The sequence below is a fragment of the Paroedura picta genome, chromosome 7 (assembly GCF_049243985.1).
Source record: "Paroedura picta isolate Pp20150507F chromosome 7, Ppicta_v3.0, whole genome shotgun sequence".
Lineage (NCBI taxonomy): Eukaryota > Metazoa > Chordata > Lepidosauria > Squamata > Gekkonidae > Paroedura > Paroedura picta.
The window spans coordinates 103,560,637-103,586,679 of NC_135375.1; the positions used below are offsets into that span (position 1 = coordinate 103,560,637).

At 48.0% G+C, this 26,043-nt stretch overlaps 1 protein-coding gene across 1 annotated transcript in view; it reads right to left on the reverse strand.

The window, feature by feature from the left end:
- EPHA1 (EPH receptor A1) overlaps positions 1-26,043 on the reverse strand; it is a 124,700-nt gene that overhangs the window by 48,122 nt on the left and 50,535 nt on the right. The window contains exons 3-4 of the mRNA XM_077345864.1: positions 8,246-8,515; positions 5,568-5,958 (exon numbers count right to left, since the gene is read on the reverse strand). Of these exons, the coding sequence (XP_077201979.1) occupies positions 5,568-5,958; positions 8,246-8,515 (661 nt within the window). The remainder of the gene's footprint in view (positions 1-5,567; positions 5,959-8,245; positions 8,516-26,043) is intronic.

A 26,043-nucleotide genomic window follows, 5' to 3' on the forward strand; every position in this document is an offset into this window, starting at 1 on the left:
GAACTACAATTCCCATGAGCCCCTGCCAGCAAACGCTGGCAGGGGCTCATGGGAATTGTAGTCCATGGACATCTGGAGGACCACAGGTTGACTACCCCTGAACTAGAGGAGGGAAATGATGCAAGCCGCCGAGTCACCATTTGTGGAGAAAGGTGCGGTTTAAGTGTAGTGGGAGGTGGTCTGAGGAGGGTGCCCAAGGAGGGCGGAGAGACAACAGGGGGGATGCGATGCCATAGACTCCGCCCTCTACTGCAGCCATTTCCTCCCTGGTTTTTCTAGTCTGAAGGGAAATTAGCTGTCGGTCAGGGAGAATGCCAGGCCCCACCTGGAGGTTGGGAACCCAGGCTGCCAGCAGGCCACTGAGTATAGCTGGTTATTCTCACTGTGCCCCTGAAATAGATGCTGTCTTCTTCCACACCAGACATTCACTATTGAGGGCGAACAGACAGGAGTTTGCTTGGGAAGCCTGCCCCACAGAGTCCTGGTCCTGGGCAGGAATGCAGCAGGGCTGCAAGGTGCCACCTGGAGAGCTCCGCTATCACAACTGGTTTCCAAGTGGCCAAGATCCAGACCCCCTGGAGGAAGTGGCTGCTTTGGAGCATGGACTCTGTGGCATTAAACCCTCCTCCCCTCCCCAAATCCAACCCTTCCCTGGCTCCGGTCCCAAAATCGCCCGGTATTTCCTAACCCACAGCTGGAGACCCTATTCTCAAGGAGGGGTCCAGTTCCTGCTCCATCTCCGTTTGCTCTTCAGTTTCCGAGCAGCAGAGAGAGGCGTCTTTTGAACCCTGCTGTTTGAAGATTCCCGGCTTGGCTTAAGCTGGTTGAAGGAGCCATTTGCGTGTCGGCTGCTACCTGGGCGAGAGCAGCGAGGACCTGCCCGGGCAGGATGTGTTCCCCGCACCATTCCAGGGGACGGCTCGCAAACCGGGAGGGCGTGGTGGTGACGAAAAGTAATAGTAGCATCTAAGTGGAAAAACTGGCTGAGCTGTGGCAGCCGAGGAGCAGGGAGGGGCAGAATCCACAGCTGGGAATTTTGCTCAACCTTCCCCCTGAGCCCAGTGACAGGGAACACACCGCAGCGGCAACAACCGACAGGCCTCTGCACCTTCCAGCAGTGGCAGAAATTTCCCCAGGACACGGCCATAAAAATGTGGATTCTGTAGCATCACCTGCACAGCTTTCTTAGTACGTCAAGCCTTAGAGCAGCTTTCATTTACATTGTGTTGGGCCAGTTTGTGGACTCAATGCTCACATCATGAGAAGACAAGAGTCAAGGCCTTGCCTTCTTATGGGAAGCACTGACCATAGAGTTCCTAGGAAGTCTTAGCTACCCAGAAGTGACAAAAGGATAGCCCAGGCAAGGCCGAGCCTGTCGGATCGGGGAAGCTAAGCAGGGCTGGCCCTGGCTAGTATTTGGATGGGAGATGTTCAAGGGTTTGGGTCGTAGTTCCTCCATGGTGTGGAGGCAAGCCTGGGTACAGTCATTGGGTTTTTTACCCAGACCCAGTTTGAATGAATCCCTCTCATCTACACTGAATTTGATGTGCATTTTGATTTTGAATTTTCCCTCTGCAACAAGCATGATTGTTTCGTGGTGACTCTACCTTTCCCTCGTGATATCTGGAGTGGATATAAGCGTCAATATTTCAAAAACTGCCATGAGTAAATGTGCAGCTCTCTGTGAATTAACTCTGCCTCATGCCTCCAACGCTGTAGCAAAGCAGTCTTCCCTGATTGGCCAGGGTGTTAGTTCAAAGACTTCCTGGTTCCCAGTTGCAAGGCTTATCTTAAAGTGACTGCACTCCAGAAGTCCTAACTTCTCTTGGCAAAGATTTTCCTCTTGGATTTATTCCCCCCTCCTCTGCTGTCTCCAATCCTCTTCCCCCGCTTCAAGAAAAGAAAGAAGCTCCTGCTGCGCTTGGCTCCCCCCCCCTTTCTGAGCTTTTCTAATAACATGCAGAACACTTTTCTGTTTCAATTTGGAGGGGAGGGGGGATAGGGGAAGACCCAAGTTCAAATCCATCTGAATTCAGCAGGATCCACAATAGAATAAACAAAGTAAGTGCAGAATCGGCCCAGCTCTAGATGTCCTTTGCCTGGCTGCCAGACAATCCTCGGATCTCCTGGCTACACAACACATGCTGTACGGCAAATAAATAAATAAATAGTGACAAAGGGTAGCTCTAGGAATCGCTGAAAGCTCTGTGGTAAAACTGGAAACGGGTGGGGAAATCCAGCAAAAGACCTGAGGGTGGGGAACCCCTCACTCTGCGGGCCCCTTGGTAGCCCCATCTCATGGGCAAAGCTGATGAGTTTTAAAATTGATTTAATTTTAGACTGCCCGATACAGAGATACAGAGACCTAGAGCAAAACATCCTTTTGGACCTCCCAGCAAATACAGCCAGTAGGAGTACAGCTTACCTAAGTGGATGGCTTATCAACAAATGCTTCATGCCACATTTCATAATGCGATAGGCTGCTCTCAGCCACCAAACCACGCTGGCTGGCTGCAACTCCAAGTGGGGCAGTTCCTGGGGATTTCGGGGTGGCGCCTTAGGGAGGGTGGCATTTGGGGAGGGGAGATGAGGGGCCTCTGCAGGGGGGCAATGCCATAGATCCCACCCTCCGAAGCAGCCATTTCCTCCAGGGGAACACAACTCTAGTCTCAAGATCAGCTGTCATCCCAGGCGATCGCCAGGCCCTACCGGGAAGCAGGTAAACTCAGTTAAAACAAAGGGCCTCCCCCATTATTGGCATTTCGATGGGAGTGAAAGATTGAGTGACAGGCCTTCTAGGAGATAAACATCTGAAGCTGTTTGAATCTGTGTTATAGGTAGGTTTTAATAGCTCATTTTATGGTGTATTTCTTAAATGCCTGGCTGCCTCCACATGTCGAGGGTTCTCCAGATGGCTTTCATTTCCACTGGGAATTCTTTCATTCCCACATAGGGAGAATTTCCACACATGTTCCTCTGTCTTTCCCCCAACATCCCCTATCTTGTTTTTCAGGAGTGCGGCTTTCATTGCTTCTGTGGGTATTCATCCTCCCACTTTTTTGCCCTGATCTTTGCACACGCACCATGGTTCTAACAACAGTTCCACTAGACTTTGCAATAGGTAAGTGGGAATAGATGGTGCTACAGTGCTACAGTAATTGTTATAATGCTATAGTGCGTTAGAGCCAGCTTGGCATAGTGGTAGAGAGCGGCGGCTTCTAATCTGGCCAGCTGGGTTTGATTCCCCGCTCTTCCACATGCAGCCAGCTGGGTGACCTTGGGTTAGTCCCAGTCCTGATAATGCTGTTCTCACACAGCAGTTCCGTCAGGGCTCTCTCAGCCTCACCTACCTCACAGGGTGTCTGTTGTGGGGAGAGAATAGGGAAGGTGATTGTAAGCCACTTTGAAACTCTTTCGGGGAGAGAAAAGCAGGGTATATAAACCAGCTCTTCTTCTTCTACAATTACTGAGTTTAAAAAACGTCTTCAAAATGTGGTACAGTGGGAGGGGGGGGGGATAAAATAAATGGTTGGAGAATACCATCTGCGAGTCTTTGACAGAAGGAAGGTGGCAGCGAATTCGGAAAAAGGTTTCAAGGTAGGGTTGCAAGCGGCATTCCTTCCAGGTGACAACCCAAAGTTTTGAACTGCACTCTTTCCAAAACAACCAGAGTAAAGCAGTTTTGGGAAAGAAGGTTATTGAGGGTGGGGAAAATCATGGAAGCCAGGTAATTCCGACATGACACATGGAAGCTGAAAAAGTGCTCCAAAACAGAATAACAATTCCAGGTGTAAGCTAATATTGTAACCCACCTTCAGTCCTTTGGGGAGAAATGAGGGCTGCACGTCAATAAATAAAATAAATACATCTCCAGTGAAGAAATCACATTAGGAAATGTGTGATCACAATGCAAGTGGAACAGATTTTCTAGGACACACTCATCTACGATTGTACTTCCCTTATGATTTATGGTCAACAGTCTAGCCTATTCTGCACACAAAAGATAATGCAATTTCAATGTACTTTAGAAGTACATTTTCCTGTTCTGCACAGGAAAATCCAGCTGCCAAAGCACATTGAAAGTGCATTATCCAATGTGTGCAGAATGAGCCTAGAAGTGTTTTAATCAGATGCCTACATTTAAATTCTCTGTTTACTTAGGCCCTAAACAAATCTGTACTGCTACTGTTGGTGTGCGCACGTATACACAAACAAGGGTGGTATGGCAATGCCGTTTAGCTTTTCTGCACTAAAATATCTCTGGTCAGACCTGTGGCTATCCTATGCCAGGCTTTATAAACCAGGGCTTCGTGAAACCCTGGGGTTTCTTGATGGCCCTGGAAGGGTTTCCCGAATATTTTAAAAATGTATTAAACATTTAGTGGGTGATTTTACCATATATGGCCATGTCAATCTCCTCCCCCCCAAAATGGCCAATGATGGGCCTGGAGAGGGTGGGAAGGGGAAGGGCCCTGGGTGGGTGAGTACACAGCAATGCTTCCCACACATATTCTGCACAATTGCACCCCTTCTGGGGTTTCTTGAAGCCTGAAGAAAGGTTCAGGGGTTTCTCAATGCTAAAAAAGTCGAGGAAGGCTGTTCTGGCACAGCGATGAAACTGACAAAATCCCCGTATCCTACTGGTAACGTGAACATGCAGGAGACTCCGGCTGGGTGCAATCCCAAGAACAATTCCCTAGCAGCACACACCCTTAAAGAAACCTGGGTATGATTCTGAGCAGACCTGCTTAAGATTATTCTTTTCAGTGGCTTATAGCCTTGACTCTCCATTACACAGGAGCATTTGCCTCATTATATTCAAACATTAACAAGGACGGACTCATTGCCACTGACGAAAGCCAGACTGAAAATGGAAAACAAATGAATCTAGAGACCGTTTTGGCAAAGTCTAAATGAATGACATAAGAGACTTTTTATCTTCTTATACTTAATTAAGCCACAGGATAGATTCTGTTTCCCCTTTGTTACAATTTTGGAATCGTCCACTTTTTTCGTGCAGCACTAAGATTATTCTCTTAGCTGCACACGTCTAGAGCCCCAAAAATGGCTGCTGAATTGGAAGGAAACAGACAGAGAACAGAAGTCCCTGTATGCCCAACTGGTACTGCTAGTGAGGAAGAGAGCAAACAGAATGGGGGCAGGAAAGAGGGTGGGTTGGGGTGGGGTGGGTTGGGGGGGGGATTAGCAGCCTCCTATCTTCTCATGCCACAAGGAGGAGAATGAACCAAGTGAACTGCTGCAGACCCAAGGTCTAAATCACATTTTTTTCTTGCCAAAGACAAAAAGGAAAGAAAAACAACATAGTGGACAAGGGTCAGGGCTAGACTATTTCAGACTTGTTTTCTATTTCGTGGGAGGACACCATTCAAAAGTGGTATTCCATTGTACACAATGTGGAACGGCGGTTTCTGTGTAAACCGCCCAGAGCTGCAAAGAAATGGGTGGTATAGAAATCTAAATAAATACATTCATCTCCCACCATGAAACCCTGCCCTTTCCTCTCCCTGAGAGCCCTGCCTCTCAGTCTGCCCCACTGCAATACTTACTGACGCACTTTCCGCCAGCCTCCTCGAAGCCAGGGATGCACAGGCAACGGCCCATTGGGATCAACCACTCCCCGTTAGGACTGCAGTGCATCCTGGGGCCGAGCCCCACTTCTTCGGCGGCGTTTTGGAGGCAGACGCCGTGCACTTTCACCAGCCCTTCGGAGCTGGCCAGCGTTTCCGCGAAGGTAGCCAATCCGCGCACCGTCTCCGAGCAGCTCTTGTAGTACACGCGCACGGAGACCAACGCCACGCAAGCCCCGGAGTTCTGGAAGGCCAGGTAGAATCCACGCTGATGCAGGTTACTGATGGTTGACACCTCCGTGTTTAGCTGCATGGTGCCTTGTTCGATGTCCCGGGTTGTGAAACTGCGGTCTCCTGCTACAGTATTGACCTGCACGGGAAGAGGGTTGAGGTCATTTTATACATCTAGCAGAAGCAAACTGCAGTGTTTGGGGGTGGGGTTGATGCTATTTTCCCCCCGTTAAGGAGCTGCACATTGAAGAAGAAGAAGAAGAAGAAGAAGAGTTGGTTCTTATATGCCGCTTTTTCTCTACCTGAAGGAGCCTCAAAGCAACTTACAATCGCCTTCCCTTTCCTCTTCCCACAACAGACACCCTGTGAGGTGGGTGAGGCTGAGAGAGCCCTGATATTACTGAAGAAGAAGAGTTGGTTTTTAGATGCCGCTTTTCTCTACTCGAAGGAGTCTCAAAGTGGCTTACAGTCGCCTTCCCTTTCCTCTCCCCACAACAGACACCCTGTGAGGGACGGGAGGCTGAGAGAGCCCTGATATTACTGAAGAAGAAAAGTTGGTTCTTAGATGCCACTTTTCTCTCCCCAAAGGAGTCTCAAAGCGGCTTACATTCGCCTTCCCTTTCCTCTCCCCACAACAGATACCCTGTGAGGGAGGGGAGGCTGAAAGAGCCCTGATATTACTGCTCGGTGCGTTGTCTGGGGGTGGGGTTGATACTATTTGCCCCCGTTAAGGAGCTGCACATTGACTGATGAGCTACATTTCACATTTCCACAATACAGCAAATAGCTCCCCCAAGGTCGGGATAGCTGGGCATGTGGGGGTAAACCTAAGCCTTCTCTGCCATGCGCCACAGTCCAAAAAAATGAGAAGGGCAGAACTTCAAAATATGGCTCCCTGCCCAGCCCAGAACATCCCCACGTTTAGGTACGTTCCTCTGTCTATGAGAAGGAAGTAAGAAGAGCCCTGCTGGACCATTCTGCAGGGCCTTTCCTGTTGACATCCAACCTCCCCCATGTGAGCCATGCAACAAAGCCTGTATTGGTGTAACAAAAAGACTAAACCCAACTAAGTACGCTCACAGTGCCAGACCAAGTTTGCCAAACAAAACGATTACAAATAATCATGGGCATTCATCCCTTCCAAGCTAACCACTAAAATTCGGGCTAAAACCAGGACAATCGCACGCATCTTAACAGGGTCCTTCTAAATCAATACTACGCCAGTTCAGCATTTCCCATCCAGATGAGTTCCATTCGCCTTGCAAAAGGAAACCCTCCAAGCTAGATGACAACACTCAAAATGTGGACAATCTAAGATGAAATGCTCCAGTGCATCTGGCGTGGGACACCCATGCAGGGACAGCCTTTGGGAAAAAGGGATCTTATTAAACCTGCCTTTCGCTAGATTAGAAGAAAAGATGTCCATTCTGGCAAGCAAAAAAGCTCTTTGCAGAAGTGGGTTGACTTAACACAAAGAGATAGGAATGCATTTATTTGGGGCCTGTTGATATTCCCCAATATTTTGGCAAACATGAACTAACTGCCTCAGACCTTAACAACTGAATTTCCAGATCCTCCAATCTACAAATAACCTGCTACAATCCTGACGTCTCACATCGTGTCCGATCAGGAAGGATAAATCTAGTCTCCAGACCAACCACATGGATTATACAATATCCTGCTTGCAGTTCTCACTGTGGATTGCATTACTATCAAATTTTCTATTACTAGTCTGTTTCAGTGCATGAAAAGTAACATAAAGGAGGGCCCTTCCCAGCGGGACTGGACTCCAAGGTATTTAAAAAAATTATTTCTAGAAAAGCTCTAAAACGATGCTGCATTTCCCTGGTGTTGTCTGGTTTGGCCCTCAGTAGAACCAGGTGAAGTGACCCATCGATTATTTGCATTATTAATTCGGGAGAAAGAAAGGCTTGTAGAAAACAAAGGGATAGACTAAAGACACAGACCAGCAAGGACTGCTGTACAAACCCCATTGAAATGAAGAGTGCTTTGGTGTCGTTCCCTATAATTTCCCCTGGAGAAAATGGCTGTTTTTGGAGCGTAGACTCCACAGCACTGAGGTCTAGGGTTGTGCGCTTCGGCTGCCAAAGCGGCTGTTCATGCCCAAAGTGGCCAGCGGCTGCTTTGGCAGCCAAAGTGCACAACCTTACTGAGGTCCCTCTCTGTTATGCTCCCAGCTCCACTCCAAAAGTGCCTAGATATTTCCCAACCCAGAGCTGGCAACCTTACTAAGTACTTTGACCCTTGGAAGCCTAATGAGATATCAAAGTTCTTGCTTGCATTCCCAGTTCTCCATCCTCCCTGAACAGTCCTCAGGGAGAGGGGTTGGGGCAAGACTCTTCCTTTCTCTGCTTGCAAAACTCTGTCAACTCAATCAAATTGCCGAAAGCGTTAGCCTTGCTGACCTTGATGAAGGGCGGGCGGCGGAACTGGATGCCGACGTCTTGGTCCGATTCCATGTAGTAGAGGTTGAAGGTCTCCTTGCAGTTGACCGCCTCCCCTTTGAAGCTCTTGCAGTCCCGGATGGTGAATTTCAGCTCCACGTAGACGTGGGAGGAGGCCTCGCCTCGGAAGATCCAGTTGGTGCGGAGCCAGTGGTCACCCTCTGAGAGCACGTTGCAGTCCTGGTACATGTATACCGGGGTGCCGTTTATCATCTGCTGGACCTCACCCCACTACACATGAAGGAGAAATAGAGAGAAAGGTCACATTCCAACAAGCTGTGTCAGATTTGAATCTGATAACACTTTAGAAGATCAACATGGCTTTGGGGGTATCAGCTTTTGAGTGTCAAAGCTTCCTTCACCAGTCACCTACCTGCCAGGGCTGGAGGGAGGGAAATGAGAGGAAGCAAAATGGCGTCTGGCAATGCTGCAATGTCACTGCCCAAGACTCAATGACGTCATTTCGAGTTCTGCAGCTGGAAGTGATGTCATGTCATCTAAGGACACTCAAATTGCCAGGCTTCCTGGGAGAAACTCAGAAGTGACGTCAGTCCTCTCTTGGTTTTACCATAGAGTTTCCAGCAATTCCTAGAGAAGTTTGACATCACTTCTGGATATTTCTGGAAGTGACATCACACTATCACTAATGGCATTGTTTTCTTTTTTCCAGACAGCCCCTGGAGTGCCAGCAGGCACACAGCAACTCTGCAGGATGCCATTAAGATTTTTACAAACAGATTTACAAAAAGTTGTGCTTTAAAATATGCAGGCCACAACAGTGGAAACTTGGAAGAAGTTGATTTCTGACTTAGACATTGGGGGGAAGTACTGCCTGCCTGTTTTGGTTTATAAGTCCACAGTTGAAAGTACTACAGAATTATTTTTTAGTGTGTCTCTAGTGTAACCTAAACAGGTATGCAAGAGACCTGATATATTTGTGAGGGTCCAAAATTCTTCCCTATGGCCAGGACCGGTTTATCCATGTAGCACATGCTATGAGCCCTGAGCATCCAGGGGCCCGGATGGTGCCATAGCTTCTCTCCTCCCTCCCTTTTTCCTCTTTAAGGACAATTGGAGTGACACCCCTTTCCACTGTTGGGGGGCCCTTTCACCCCCATCTGACTGTTCCCACTGCAATTGTACTCTGCTAGGGCCCTGTGAATCCTTAAAGCACTCCTGCCTGTAGCTATAGCAAATCCACATTCACATAGTGAAACTTAAAAAAAAAAACCTCCCCGTGCTAGATATTTATTGTATTAAAAAATCAAACAAACATAGGCAGTTGGGGGCTGGAAAGTAAAGATCTACTGGAATTGCAACTGAACTCTGGAGCACATAGCTGTTGTTTGTTTGTTTGAAATATTTATTCCACTTCTCCTGGAGAAGATGGCAACCTTGGAAAATGGGCTTTATGGTAACATATACTCCCAAGGTCCCTCCCCTCCCCAAACCTCACTCACTCAGACTGTACCCTCAAATCTCCAGATAATGTCAAAACCTGTAGCTGGTACCCTTCATCAAAGTATTTCTTTTTTTATTTTCTGGTATATGTGTTTGTGATTTCACATCTCAACGGTGCACTATAACATTTCCCATGAAATGTATATGGGCTTCTTGGATTATTACTTTCACAGCATGTATTGTAAAACTGGTGGGAATGTCCCATGAATAATGGAATTTTGGTGGGTTTTTAAAAATAGAAATCCGTAACATTACAAGAGAGGAATCAGAACCCTCCATTCAATTAGTTCTCCTGAATTTATTTTTGACTGGAAATGCTCAATGCAAGCATAAATCACTGGTAAACTTCCTTATTACGGCAGCCAGAATAACTGCCACAAAATGGAAAAATGCAGAAAACATCTCATTAGATAATGGCAAAATAAAACAAAGCAATTTATGATTTTGGAAAAGTTAACCAAGGACCTCAAAGTTTTTTCAAGGGGGAAAAAAGGAATCAGGATTTCAATAAGGTTTGGATCACTTTGGTGAATTACTTAAAGAATTTTTAGAACGTAATGAAAGTCAGAATCAGAAGACCTTTTTTGGAATATAAAGAAAGATGACAGGAGAATTTAAAAAATACATTATAAAGCAGCGGCCCCCAACCTTTTAAAGGGGGAATTTACTTTCCCTTGACTACATAGGAATCTCAGAAGCAAAGATTAAGGAAAAAATGTTGCAACTGCATGCCTAAAATGCAAAATTAAACAAACATCCATGGGCTGCAAGATCTATTATGGGCCTTAATCTGAAGCCCTCACGGGTTGCTTAATTCTCTTTTTTCTCCAACTCTATCAAAAATCGATGCAAGTCTTTCCAATATTTTGATTGCTCTCCCTTTCCTCTTGATAACACGGGGCTGACATGAGAAAACTAGGCCTATTACTGCCTGTCTGTCACACTGATCGGCAGATACTCAGAAGTTTAAATCAATATTGAAAATCATACCAAAAAATTGTTAGTAGCAGGGAGGGGGGAAGTCCCCAGGCCCAGGGAAAATGAGTTTGCCAAAGTTTCAAAATAAGAAATGCAAATATGGTTGATTTTTCAAGCTGTAGCCCATCTTTACATGAGCCCTGTAAAAGCAGTAGGGTATGTAGAAAGTGTGGGGGCACAGTTTTGGGGGGCACTGATAAAAAATATTTCCTGAGCGTCAGCTCACCATCTATAACAGGGGTAGTCAAACTGCAGCCCTCCAGGTGTCCATGGACTACAATTCCCAGGAGCCCCTGCCAGCAAATGCTGGCAGGGGCTCCTGGGAATTGTAGTCCATGGACATCTGGAGGGCCGCAGTTTGACTAAGGTAAAGGTAAAGGTATCCCCTGTGCAAGCACCAAGTCATGTCTGACCCTTGGGGTGATGCCCTCTAGCGTTTTCATGGCAGACTCAATACGGGGTGGTTTGCCAGTGCCTTCCCCAGTCATGACCGTTTACCCCCCAGCAAGCTGGGTACTCATTTTACCAACCTCGGAAGGATGGAAGGCTGAGTCAACCTTGAGCTGGCTGCTGGGATTGAACTCCCAGCCTTATGGGCAAAGCTTTCAGACGGCTGCCTTACCACTCTGCGCCACAAGAGGCTCTCAGTTTGACTACCCCTGATCTATAAAATGGGAACAATTATGTCTATTTTAGAGGGGTGCTGTCAACATATGGCTAGGTTTCTTCCCATACAGCTGTAGCGCTTGACCTGCTGATCCTGCTTCCTCGCTGCCACGGGACAGGCCAGTGGGGGATAAACAGAGTGAGGGCACTGTATGGCATCACGCTCATGTGTGACATCACTTCCAGCAAAAACTGGAAGTGATGTCACTGTAATGGGGCAATGCTATTTCATGCACCCCAAGCTCTATGGTTGAACCATACCACGATGCTGAAAAAAATGGCCTCCCTGCCCCACATGCTCCTTCTGGGTTGCCAGCTACAGCTTGTAACCAGATACCAAATGGTATACCCAAATGCAATCTTTTATTTTAAATGGCCACTATTGTTAGGGAAAAAGACCACAAATTTGGGAATAGGTAATTGGAAGCAGGGAAGTGACAACAGCCTCTCTAGCCAGACATTGCTCTGGGAGAGGATGTCACACCCGCCATAATCACGACTAACCGTGGTTCATAAGCCCACATCAAGCCCTAGTTTCACATCTTGGTTTGAAAGACTCCTCTCTGCCCACGGTTAGCAGAGCCTATATTCGGACAATTATGCTAACTGATGGAGGTGGCAGAAAGAAAGTGCTGTCCAGTTGCAGCTGAGTTGTGGTGACCCCACAGGGTTTGCAAGGCATTCAGAGGTGGCTTGCCATTGCCCTGCCTCTGATTAGCAAGCCTTGACTTCCTGGGTGACCTCCCACCCAAGAGCCAACCAGGGTTGACCAGGCGTAGCTCCTGAAATCCAATGAGATTGGGCCAGCCTGGGCCATCCAGGACAGGGCACCCTGACCACAGTCCAATTAAACCACCGTTTCATACAATGTCGCCATGGACTCTGCCTATGGCAAACCACAGCTTCCCAAGATGTCATAGTCCCATTGTATATGGCAATGGTCAGACCACACCTGGAGTACTATGAGCAGTTCTGGCGGCCTCACTTCAAGAAGGACGTAGATGAAATTGAAAGGGTACAGAGGAGAGCGACGAGGATGATCTGGGGCCAAGGGACCAAGCCCTATGAAGATAGGTTGAGGGGAATGTTCAGCCTGGAGAAAAGGAGGTTGAGAGGGGACATGATAGCCCTCTTTAAGTATTTGAAAGGTTGTCATTTGGAGGAGGGCAGGATGCTGTTTCCGTTGGCTACAGAGGAGAGGACACGCAGTAATGGGTTTAAACTTCAAGTACAACGATATAGGCTAGATATCAGAAAAAGAAATTTCACAGTCAGAGTAGTTCAGCAGTGGAATAGGCTGCCTAAGGAGGTGGTGAGCTCCCCCTCACTGGCAGTCTTCAAGCAAAGGTTGGATACACACTTTTCTTGGATGCTTTAGGATGCTTAGGGCTGATCCTGCGTAGAGCAGGGGACTAGATGGCCTGTATAGCCCCTTCCAACTCTAGGATTCTGTGATTCTGTGATTCCCTACCTCTTCCCTGCATGTTCAGCCATGCATGCCATGTTCAGCCCATTCTGCCTGTAGTTTAAAGGTATTACTGCGGGTCCCATCCTCTGCTGCCAACAGGAACCGCTCCCTGCCCTCCTAACTAGAGCTGTTCAGCAGGCAGTTCCCAAGCTCTGCCTTCCTAACCTTATTTCCCTCTACCAGCCTTGGATTCCTGTTCTCCACTCTTTCCTAGTACAGCTTCAGATCTGAAAACCTGCCCTCTTTCCCTCTGAATATGTGCTTGATTTTTAAAAAGAGCATTGCTTGACAGTGCTCAGCCTTGAAATGCGCCAGGACATGTTCTGCAGGTAAAGCAAAAACAACAGGGAAAATGCTCCGGTCACACCTTAAATCCAAGCTTGTCAGGATGCACACAAGGCAATGGGTAGTTTTTAACCAATCGCCCTCTTTATACTTGAAGTCTTGGCACAGAGGGAGAAGAAGAACACAGAGAAGTTTGGGGGCAGGTTTGTCAGATAAGTCACCTTCTTAGAGAGCCACCTTGGTGTAGCGGCTTAGAGTGGCGGCTTCTAATACGATGAGCCGGGTTTGATTCCCCGCTCCTCCGCATGCAGCCAGCTGGGGGACTTTGGGCTTGTCACAGCCCTGTTAGAGCTGTTCTGACTGAGCAGTTCTCCCAGAGCTCTCTCAGTCTCTGTGATGGGGAGAGGAAAGGGAAGGCGATTGTAACCCACTTTGAGAAAGTAGAGAAAAGTGGCATATAAAAACTAACTCTTCTTCTTCTAGGTACATGCAATACAATACAATACAATACAATTTATGATCTATGACCAAAAGCCATTATACATGCAACATATCATCATAACAAAATCAACATTAAGACCATCTAACTGGAGAGTACCAATCAAATCAAAGCAGTGCCCTCTTTAGACGCAGGGCTGCCTCATATTTCCTTGGTACACATGTACATGATAAATAATGCTGCTCCAGTGCTCAGACAGAAGAAGCTAAAGGTAATGTAATCTAAGTTAGATATTGAGAAGTTTGCTCATGTTCAGAAGCTGCTTTCGCGTAAAAGCTCAGTCACAGACCTCCTTGCCATTACCTCAAGAAGCATGCTGGACAGTAGCTGTGGGTACTAATTCTTGTTTCTTTATGGTCATCTTGTTGTGGTTAAGAGAGGCGGCTTCTAATCTGGAGAGCAGGGTTTGATTCCCTGTTCCTCCTCCGCGTGCAGCCAGCCTGGGCTAGTCCTAGTCCTGTTAGAGCTGTTCTCACAGAGCAAATTCTCTCAGAGCTCTCTCACCCCCGCCAACCTCACAGGGTGTCTGTTGTGGGGAGAGGAAAGGGAAGGTGACTGTAAGCTGCTTTGAGAGTCCTTCTGCAATCTGGCCCATTCAGCTCCCATGTGTGAAATGCTGCCAGTCCAAATAGATCAGCAGGAATTAACATCTATGACACAGATTTTTAAAATATCGTGCCTATTTATAAATCCCTGACAAATTGACCGGTTTGCTATTTTTACACAGCTGAATGCACCATGGTATGCAGGGAGGAATCTATGACTACTACTGTAGGCCACATTGTGGCTCTCCAGAGGTCCATGGACTACAACTAGCATGGACACGTGTCAATATTTTGCTCTTGAAAACCAGGGCAATAGGACTTTTAAAAAGCATCCAGAGATACAGTGAATGGAAAATAAACTGAGCTCTACAGAGGGCAAAGCCCATGCAGAAGGAAAAAAGAAAGCTCCATGCTCCTGTACAGTGAAAGTGAGTTGGCATGCAGAAGAGAAAAATACGCCCAAGGGAAATGCAGGGCAACAGTGAAGGAAACCACCAGTGTATAAAAGGCCTGGGTTAGCCTGCGTTGTTTGCTATAATACTGGAGAAATGGCATACAAAACTGAGATGGAGTTTCAGTAGTTGACACCAAACGCCCACAGTGCATTGTAGAAATTGACAGCGACAGTCTCATCAGGACACGGACTGAGACTACATTGGTGCAATGGCGTTGTGGGCCAAACCAAAATCAACAAAATGTATGTTATGACGAAAGTCATTACAAGATTTGGTGATAAAAAGCTGTACTTCTTAGAAGCCAATGAACTTTGTAGCCACGGTGCAAGAGGAGTGCCCGACGCATTTGAGAATGCCCAAACCGCCACGTGCACAAAATATGATTTCCTATGGTCCATTTTATTTTCCTACTGCACAAAATGTGCAGTAGGGCAGGGGTAGTCATCCTGTGGTCCCCCAGATGTTCATGGACTACAATTCAAAACAAAGGCTGCCAGGGGCTCATGGGAATTGTAGTCCACGAACATCTGGAGGACCACAGGATGACTACCCCTGCCCTACTGCACCTTAGAATAAGCCAGGGTTTCTCAGCCAGGGTTTCCTGACAGCTCTGGGTTTCCTGAATGGATGGTTGTGGCCAGAGCCACAGCTGAAAGGCCCTGCTTCTGGTTGAGACCAGCCTGATCTCCTTAGGGCCAGGAGCCTAAGCAACGTCTGCCGGCTTTCTCTTCATGCCCTTTGGGAGGCACACAGGGAGATGTCATGCCATGGAGTCCTCCCTCCAAAGGGGCCAATTCCTCCAAAGGGGCAAGTGATTGTGGTTGTCTTGGAGATCAGCTGTAATTCCAGGGGATCTCAAGGCCCCACCAGGAAGCTGTCACTCCTACAAGTCGTAAGTTTGTAAGTCTCCGCCTGAAAGCTACACCAGGCTCGTTGCCAGCAGAAAGGTGTGTGCCCAAAATAACCCTACAAACACACCCTCCAGCTCCATAGTTCAGGACCGCCTGTCACCAGTCAGCTTGAATTTCTGGAAAACAGGGTGCTCTCTGGTCAGGGTTGCGACCACACCCTCAACCACCCTGGTCTCCGGGTCCATCTCAAGGCAAGAACTTCACCAAGAGGAAGTGGTTTGCTGGGCGGGGGGAAGGTGTGTGTTTGTGAGGAAGGGGGATTATGACCTTTTTGTGTGCTCTCGGATTGACAGAGTTTCGGGATGAGTCGATGCGAAAACTCAGCACACAAAGCTAATTTCCTGATGTCTTTAGGCTGTACACAAAAGGATTACGCCAAGTCCAACAAAGAAGCAGAACATGCTTAAACAAAAGAGTGTCTGGTCTCCCGCTGCTTTGCTCAGGAAGGTTTGAAACTCTCCTCTGGTGTTCAGAGTTGGATCTCACAGGGGTTTTCTAGGGATGGAAGGAGGAGGTGGTTTTTGCCAGTTCTCCCCTCCTTCTGCAAACCACGCATTCCCCCTCTGATGTGTTGCTGGAGGAGGGGGTGGTCCCCTCTGTCCCAGAAGTAGCATTTAATTTTTTTGGGGGGGGGGTCGGGGTATTTCAGGATGCTCTAGGAGGGGAGAATATCATGGCCTAGGGGTAGGGTTGCCAGCTCTGAGTTGGGAAATCCCTGGCGATTATGGGTGTGGCACCTGAAGAGCGTGAATTGAGGGAGGGGAGGGGAGGGGTCTAATTCTACAGTGTCCATCTTCCACAGAGGCTGTTTTCTCCAGGTGAACTTAGCTCTGCCACCTGGCGATCTCCAGCCACCACCTGAAGGTTATACAATAAACAAAAAACTGGGGCGCACAGTAAATGGAAAATAACACAGAGAAAGTGAGCTATGCAATCATGACTCTGAACCTACAGTCAATAATGCAAAATAGTTCAAAACAGTCATTTATATAGTATCACCAAGACAAACCTGATACCCAAATACTGCAAATTTGTGTATAATGATACAACAATGACAAATTGACTTACAATTCTCCAAAAGGTGTTAACGGGAATGGAGGCCCCCACCCCCAGGGCACTGACATGTGTCCTGGGGTGTGTTCAGGGGCACCGGCAGAAAGCCCCTGGCCGGCTGGGTGGGAGTGGGCATGGCTTGTCCAGGGCAGAGTCCAATCAGGCCTTGGACAGGCCACGCCCACTCTCCACCCACTTAGCCTTTTATATTCTGGCCATATACATATATTAATAATTATTGTTGTAATTCCAGGAGCAACGGGAGGCCCATGGAGGGAAGCTGGAGAGGCATCTGTGGGCATGATTAGAAGCAGATGGATGAGAAAGTTTGTCGTTCCTTCTGTGTGACTCAGCCCGAGTTCATTCGTCTAGTTACAGCCTGTGTAGAAAGACACCTTTGCCCCTCAGGGCCAGGACAGCGGCGTGCGGCCGGCTAATGCCGACCAGGCTGTTTCAGCCAGGGAGTGTCCAGTGCCTTGGTGGTAGAGCATGCCCATTGCATGGCATCCAGTTCAGCCGCTGGTATTTCAGGCATGCTACATCAGGTAAGAAGGCTGGTGCAGAATCTTCCCTGACACCCTGGATTTGCAAGGTGCTGGATATAAAGTACAACCCAAAAGAGAGCTCCAGCTGTCTAAACAGGGCTGCTAACTCCAGATGGGGAAATGTGCTTTTCTCTGGCTCAGAAAAGCATTCACCCCTCCTCCATTTCATCCTACAACCACCATCCTATGAGGTAGGACAGGCTGAGAGAGAGCAACGGACCCAAAGTCTCCCGGTGACATTCTATGACAGATCTATGACAGATCATTTTGCATTTATACAACAAGGAAAAGTTTGAAGATCAGGTTTCCTTCTTTTATAAAACACATCTTTTTGTTACAAGTTTTAGGTTACATCAAAAAAGAAATAAAGATGATAAGAAGGGAAAGTTTAAAGTTTAGAATAAGGAGAAGAGGGGACAGAAAAAACAATAGAAGCCACAGACGTATAAAAATTGTGTAAAATACAATTCGGCAGTCTCTCATTTATTATACCTAATAATAACAAGGAGCCTCTTGTGGCGCAGAGTGGTAAGGCAGCGATATGCTGTCTGAATCTGTCTGCCCATGAGGTTGGGAGTTCAATCCCAGCAGCTGGCTCAAGGTTGACTCAGCCTTCCATCCTTCCGAGGTCGGTAAAATGAGTACCCAGCTTGCTGGGGGGTAAACGGTGATGACTGGGGAAGGCACTGGCAAACCACCCCGTATTGAGTCTGCCAAGAAAACGCTAGAGGGCGTCACCCCAAGGGTCAGACATGACTCGGTGCTTGCACAGGGGATACCTTTACCTTTACCTTTTTTAATAATAACAAGATACTTTAAGGTATCTTCTTAGAGTGTAAAAATCTAAAGTTCTCCAACATTTCTGTGTAAACTGATCTAGAAGATATTCAATATCCCGTCATTTAATCCATAAATCCTTCATGAAAGGTTTCCATTGTATTACGAAAGAAGACTGATTTTTCTCTAATCAATGTTGTGAGTTTTGCCGTTTCGGCAAGTTTGGTGCAGTGGTTAAGAGTGGTAGTTTTTAATCTGGCGACCCAGGTTTGATTCCCTGCTCCCCCACATGTAGCCAGCGGGGTGACCTTGGGCTAGTCACAGCCCTGATAGTGCTGCTCTTACAGAGCAGCATCATTAGGGCTCTCTCAGACTCACGTACTTCACAGGGTGTGTTTTGTGGGGAGAGGAAGGTGATTGTAAGCCGCTTTGAGACTCCTTTGGCCAGTGAAAAGTGGAGAATAAAAACCAACTCTTCCTATTTTCCCGTTTGTTTTTCCAGTTCTGCACCCATCTGGAGGGCTGCAGTTTGACTACCCCTGATTTACGGTGACTGCAGGGTTTTCAGAGATGGCTCGCCATTGCCTGCTTCTGCGGAGTGACCCTGGTGTTCCTCGGTTGTCCCCCACCCAAGCATTAACCGTGGCTGACCCTGCTTAGCTTCCGAGATCGGACAAGAAGAGGCACGCCAGGGCCATCCAGGTCAGATCTTGAATCATATAACATTCTCCGTTTCCCAACTCGGGCTGCTTCCAGGTGGGGACTTTCCCTGCACGGCTACCAGGAACACTTCACATGACATTGTGGCCAGTCTGCGTGTGACTCATCTGGTTCCCATTCCCCCTTCCCACTTAACTCCTGAGAAAACGTAAAGCTGGAAGCTGTAGGGTGGCTCTGTGGGGCATTGATTGAGTTTCTCTGTCGGCAGTGCTGAAGTATTCGCAGATACTAATTTCATCTGCAAGCATGGATGTCACCTCAGGTATTTCATTCAGGGTAAGCAAAGTACTGGCCCGTACAGCAATATCAGGTGGGTGGCTCATGCCCAGACCATGGTATACATTTCATAATAAATCCCTTGGCCTATGGGCTTTGTGTATATTTTTAACCTTGGGTTTTTTAAAAAAAGCTGTGTACAATAAATGTTTCTAAAATTTTAAAACCTATTGTCTAAATCAGGGGTAGTCAAACTGCGGCCCTCCAGATGTCCATGGACTACAATTCCCACGAGCCCCTGCCAGCATTCGCTGGCAGGGGCTCCTGGGAATTGTAGTCCATGGACATCTGGAGGGCCGCAGTTTGACTACCCCTGGTCTAAATTGTACAGACATTCAACCTTTCTGGCTCTAGCTGATTCCAGTTACGTTTTTTGTTTTCTGTTCTATGTAGCATTTCTCCTGTCTTGGTTGTTGTCAAAAGATTGAAACTCTTCTGTACCATCTCTGGCTACCTTATGGTGATGATGATGAAGATGACAATGAAGAGTTGATTCTCATATGTTGCTTTTCTCTACCCGAAGGAGTCTCAAAGTGGCTTACAGTCACCTTCCCTTTCCTCTACCCACAACAGACACCCTGTGAGGTGGGTGAGGCTGAGAGAGTCCAGACATTACTGAAAAAGAGTTGGTTCTTATATGCCGCTTTTCTTGCCCGAAGGAGTCTCACAGTGGCTTACAGTCGCCTTCCCTTTCCTCTCCCCACAACAGACATCCTGTGAGGGAGGGGAGGCTGAGAGAGCCCTGATATCACTGCTCAGTCAGAAGGAGGAGGAGGAGGGGGAGGAGGAGGAGGAGGAGGGGTTGGTTTTTATACCTCGTTTTTCACCGCCCAAGGAACCTCAAAGTGGCTCACAGTCATCTTCCCTTCCTCCCATCACAACAGACACCCTATGAGGTAGGTGGGGCTGAGAGAGCTCTGAAAGAGACCACTGTGTGAAAATAGCTATATCAGAACTGTGGCTCAAGGTCACCCAGCTGACTGCATGTGGAGGAGTGGGGAATCAAACCTGGCTCTCCAGATTTAAAGCCACCACTCTTAACCACGACACCCCACTGGCCTGAGGCAGTCAGGATATACAAGACAGGTGATTTGGTGAGCCTTGGAAACTTACACTGTAGAGCTTCGAGCAGCGGCTTCCTACCTCAGGGGTTTTCAAACTGCGATCTGAGAATTACTGTAGTGACAGAGGAAGTGTGCATGAAAGCTGATGCCCTGAATTAAGGTTTGTTGGTCTTAAAAGTGCCCCTGGACGCAAATTTTGTTGCAGTGGCTATTGTATTCTAGAGGTACATGGACACCCATGAATCAGTCCCTTGGTCCACCAAAGTCCGTATCGTCTGCTTAGACCAGCAGTGGCTCTCCAGGGTCTCAGGCAGAGGTCTTCCACATCCAATCGTGTATCATCCAGGGATTGAACCTGAGACCTTCTGCATGCCATGCAGATGCTCTACCACCGGGCCACAGCATCTCCCCTTCCGTGTGCTTACAAGGAACCCAGAGGATGGGAATTCACAGAGGATCTCTATGGGCTAGAGGGGGATGATCGAGGGGCAATAAGGCCAGGGAGCAGCAAGGGCAGCTGGGGAATATGGAGCATGTTTCAAAAGAAAATATGACACACAGGTTCTCCTTGGAGCCACTGACTTCCCCAGCAGGGTTGAGACACTAAAGGCAGGGCCTGGAGGCAGATGACAATGGTGGAACTTGTTACAAGAAGCTTCCTGATACTGAGTTAGTATCATTTCTATCCAGGTTGTCTCCAGACTACAGAGATCAGTTTCCCTGGAAAAAACGGCTGCTTGGGAGGGTGGGCTCTGTGGCACTGTACCCCACTGAGGTCCCTCCCTGAACCAAATCCCACCCATTCCCAGCTCCACCCCTAAAATCTCCAGGTATTTCCCAGCCCAGAGGTGACAACTCCATCTGAAAGGTGGACTCCATAGCAGTATACTCCACCGAGGTCCTTCCACACCCCAAATCCTGTCCACTCCCAGCTCCACCTCCAGGAGTCTCCAGGTATTTTGCAACCCAGAGCTGGCAACTTTACAGATTCCATCTAAATTCCATCTAAAGATCCGTAAATTCCATCTGAACATCCGGAAGAAGTTCCTGGCAGAGCGGTTTCTCAGTAGAACAGGCTTCCTCGGGAGGTGGTGGGTTCTCCATCTTTGGGGATTTTTAAGCAGAGGCTATATAGCCATCTGATGGAGAGGCTGATTCTGTGAAGGCTCAAGGGGGTGGCAGGTTACAGTGAATGAGTGATAGGGATGTGAGTGTCTTGCATAGTGTAGGGGGTTGGACTAGATGACCCAGGAGGTCCCTTCCAACTCTGATTCTATGATTCTATGAGATGCCTGATCTTACTGCAGAACACTGGAAGGAATTCAAGCCAAGTATTACCCACCACCTCCACCACTACTGTCCTTGAATGCCACTTGACTGATCTCAACTATGACAACTTCCCGATCTTTCCCTGCAATTCACACATTTCAGGATGTCTCTCGCCTCATGTGGGGCCAAGGAATACACCAATGGGCCTGGGTGGGAGCCCCATAGAATCCCAGAATCTTCTGCTGCTCACTTGAACATTGGGGTTAGATGCAAGGAGTTCCTGCTTGAACTTTAAAACCATTCCCAGAGAGTTTCGGGCAGGAAACACAGAGAGGAATCAGCCATTGGTCAGAGCCATGGAGGACCCCTTGCCACCACTATGTGACCTTGCCTTACTATCTGCTCCTCCCAGCATGCACAAAAAGCAAGGCAGGAAGAAAGCCACTGTTGAGCTCTATGCGTGGCCAGTAGCAGCATGGACGTTCCCAAAAGCAAGAGGGGAAAGAAGGTCTGTCGGCCCTCGTGACCCACCTGCGGGTCATGAGGCGGAAGTCCACCGCTGCCTTTGGGGCAAGCAATTAAAAATGTTAAAGATGGCCTTTCTTTCCAGTGAGGAATGGCGGCTGGTTGTGCATTGACGCGTGAGGTATTTGACACTTCCGTCAGAATCGCAACAGGATTCCTATGCTGAGATTTTAGCGATACACTCATCCGCTCAGTATTATGGCTCACACACAAGGAAACCACATGCCACCGAGAGCAAGCATTCCCATGACCCAGTGCAATGAATTACATTACCACGGGGTATTAAGAACATACATTTTTTCCCTTGCTTCACTGCTTCTTTTTCCTACCCGATACCCTGTGGATAGTGCATAAATAAGCAGAGCAAACTGGGGGGAGGGAGTGACACACGGTTGCTTCCTATAGGGTCCACCTTCCAAAGCAGCCATTTTCTCCTGATGAGCAGATCTCTTGTCACCTGGGGTTCAGTTGACATACCAGATCTCCAGCCACCACCTGGAGGTTGGCACCCCCTAACTGAGGAACAGCTTAAAGGTAAAGGTATCCCCTGTGCAAGCACAGAGTCATGTCTGACCCTAGGGGTGACGCCCTCTAGGGGTTTCTTAGCAGACTCAATACGCCCTCTAGGGGTTTCTTGGCAGACTCAATGGTTTTGCCATTCCTTTCCCCAGTTATTACCCCAGCAAGCAAGCTTGGTACTCATTTTACCGACCTCGGAAGGATGGAAGGCTGAGTCGACCTTGAGCCGGCTGCTGGGATCGAACTCCCAGCCTCATGGTTAGAGCTTCAGACAGCTTGTCGGCTGCCTTACCTCCCTGTGCCACAAGAGGCTGTGAGGAACAGTTTAGGACTGCACAATTAGGTCCGTCGCCTGTCTATGGTTATGTATAGACCTACCTTTTGCACCTTTTAATGAACTTTTAAAGAGCTAAAAGCCCAATTTGCCCAGTCTGAGCTGAGCTTCTTAAGGCTAGGAATCCAAGCAGGGTTGGCCAGGGTCAGTGCTTGGATGGGAGACCAACAAAGACAGGGGTTGCTATGCAGTGGACGGCAAAGGCAAACCATCTCTGCTCATCTCTTGCCTTGAAAACCGTAAGTCACCATAAGTCAGCTGTGACTTGCTAGCGCTTCATTATTTTACCCTGACCTCGATGGGCCGGGCTATCTCGATCGCATCAGATCTTGGAAGCAAAGCAGGGATCTCACAGATTAACACTTGGAGGTGAGACCAGCAAGGAATGCTGAGGATGGAGACAAAGCACCTCTGCTTGTCTCTTGCCTTGGAAACGTTTGCTGTGATTGGGTTGCAACCTGACCGTATACAAGTATTACTAGCAGCCTGATAGCCCATCCTAGGCTCAGAAGCACAGCCATGGCTTGTATTTGGGTAGGAGACCACCAAGGAAGATTGGAACTGCTACATGGAGGAAGGCAATGGCCAATGAAGAACAGCTCATCTCACACCTGGAACGCCCCATGGACGAGGTCACCACAAGCGGGTTGTCACTCAACACAACGCTCTCCTTTTTAAGAGACACCTATAAGAACAAGTTATTCTTAGTTCTAACAGCTGCGTATTTGTTGTTTTCACCAACGCTCAGGGTGCCTATGGAAACGGCATGGACAAAATAAATTCTGCCAGGTGCACCAGGTTCTACCTGGTGGAAACACCAGGAGCTGAGATGCTGGGGATGGATGCTAAGGTGAACAATACAGACCTTCCTTGGCTGCGTGCCATGCTCCAGAACGAGACTGCCAGACGAAATGGCTGAAACTAGAACGCCTCGTTACTAAGAGCGCAGAAACCCCACCCTGAAGAATGGCACGACTCCAACCCAAACCGTTGCTGGATCACATAAATTATAGTGAATCTACCACTTATGGCAACTCCGAGCTCCGCCATGGAAGGAAAGAGGATGATGTGGGATGAAACCACACTGAGATAGAGAGCAAGGCACTCCCTTGCATGCTAATGAGGACGCAAAGGCTGCTAAGCACCCGGGTCATGTCCTTAGAAGACGAAGCCCGCCAGATTGCCTGGGAAGCCTTGCCCGTTGGGTGCCCTGGCTGGTAAACTGTGGGTGAGAGTTGGCTGGCTCCCTTTGAGCTCCTTTTCCAGCTTTCCCAAGAGTACAAAGAGAAGAACAATGGAAACCAATCATGCGGCGCTGCCAAAGTGCAGATGATCTACACGGAACGGCGTTTTCATGGCCCAAAACAGGCGCGGGGTCATTAAACCAGTAAGTTGAATGTGTTGACAAACTAATAACCCTGATGAGTCAATCGCGGGCAACACCTGCAGTGCTGTTATCCTGTTCCCTGGAGACCATCTGGCACCCGTAGTATCGTCTGCAGTCACATCAGTGCCATCCTGCTAGGTGGAGCCGGGGGTTCGGCTCTCCCAGACTGCGGGTGGATTCCTTGGTGGGATCCCTAAGTCAGGACCGGAGGCCGTACATTTCACAGGAGTGGCCTTATGTAATGCAGTGGCAGAGCACATGTGTTTGTGCATCTAGGTCAATCAGAAACCACAGTGAGAAAAAGATCTCTGTTAACAAGGGCCCATTCCGCACACGTAGGATAATGCACTTTCAATGTGGCATCACATTTAGTGAGAGCCTGAATTGGAAACTTCATTTGCCCACCATTAGAGCCTCTGCAACATGCTTAGTGGGCACTATTCTGAAGTTTTACTATACAAAAGGTGGCTTCCTCATTGATACAGCCCTCAAATTATACAAGTGTAAGGTTATCCCCCATCTATTGTATGGAGTAGAGATCTGGGGATGGAAGGAAAACATCATACTTGGACTAGAATCTGTTCAAAATACATTCTTAAGGCGAATTCTAGCCCTACCTAGGGGAACTCCGGCTGTTTTGATGAGGGCAGAAATGGGCCTGTCCTCTCTTAGTGCCCGAGTACATTTGAGTCTCTTGTGGCGCAGAGTGGTAAGGCAGCCGTCTGAAAGCTTTGCCCATGAGGCTGGGAGTTCAATCCCAGCAGCCAGCTCAAGGTTGACTCAGCCTAACATCCTTCCGAGGTCGGTGAAATGAGTACCCAGCTTGCTGGGGGGTAAGCGGTAATGACTGGGGAAGGCACTGGCAAACCATCCGGTATTGAATCTGCCATGAAAATGCTGGAGGGTGTCACCCCAAGGGTCAGACATGACTCGATGCTTGCACAGGGGATACCTTTACCTTTTTACATTTTGCAATTCTAAATTTGTGGAAAAACCTTAGGTTAGCCAACTCAAACAAATTTAGTCATCAGTTCTTTAATATAATGTTATCAAAGGACCCAGCACGGCATAGCCTTATTAATAGACTTCGTGCACATTACTCCATCCCCGATGACCTCCTAAATCCATCAGCTAATAACTCTCACCTTAGAGACTGGATTTTCAAAAGTGATGCCCAGCTAGACACAATGCAAATTTTGAAAATCAAGTCAGCAACATGGTTCACTTTCAATGTGCTTTGGCAGCTGGATTTTCCTGTGCAGAACAGGGAAATCTACTTCTAAAGTGCAATGAAAGTGCATTATCTATTGTGTGCAGAATGGGCCAAGGTGGCCAACAGAACTCTGCCGAACAGACAATGGCAGACTGAATTATCAGGGTAGATGGCTGCAGTGAGTGGGCAGCTTCATAGGTAGCCAGAATGATGGTGTAGTAAGAATGTTGGACTGGGATGCTGGAGTCGTAGGCTCAAAGCCCGCTTTGGTCATGGAGCACAGTACATACAGCGGCCTCTCTCAACCTTTTGGCGATGGGGGCACATCTGAAAAAATGTTCAGGCTTTGAGGCATGCTGGAAGTGGTCAGCTGGCCACACCTCCTTGCCATGCCCCCCTGGAAGTGACACGTCACCTGGAAGTGATTTCATCCAAATGGACCAATTGCTTCATTAGCAAGTTTTCTGTCAGAGATGAGGCCAAACAGAGTAGGACACCTGGGAAACCCATCAATAAGTAGCTTTCACTGTAAAGACAGGCTTTTTGGGAGCTGCAGAAGGACCCTTTCCCCACCACTCAAAGCCCAGGGGCTTGCAAAAGAAGAAGAGTTGGGTTTTATACCCCGCTTTTTTCTACCCGGAAGAGTCTCAAAGTGGCTTACATCGCCTCCCCTATCCTCTCCCCACAACAGACACCCTATGAGGGAGGTGAGGCTGAGAGAGCCCTGGTATTACTGAAGAAGAAGAGTTGGTTCTTATATTCAGCTTTTCTCTACCCGAAGGAGTCTCAAAGTGGCTTACATTTGCCTT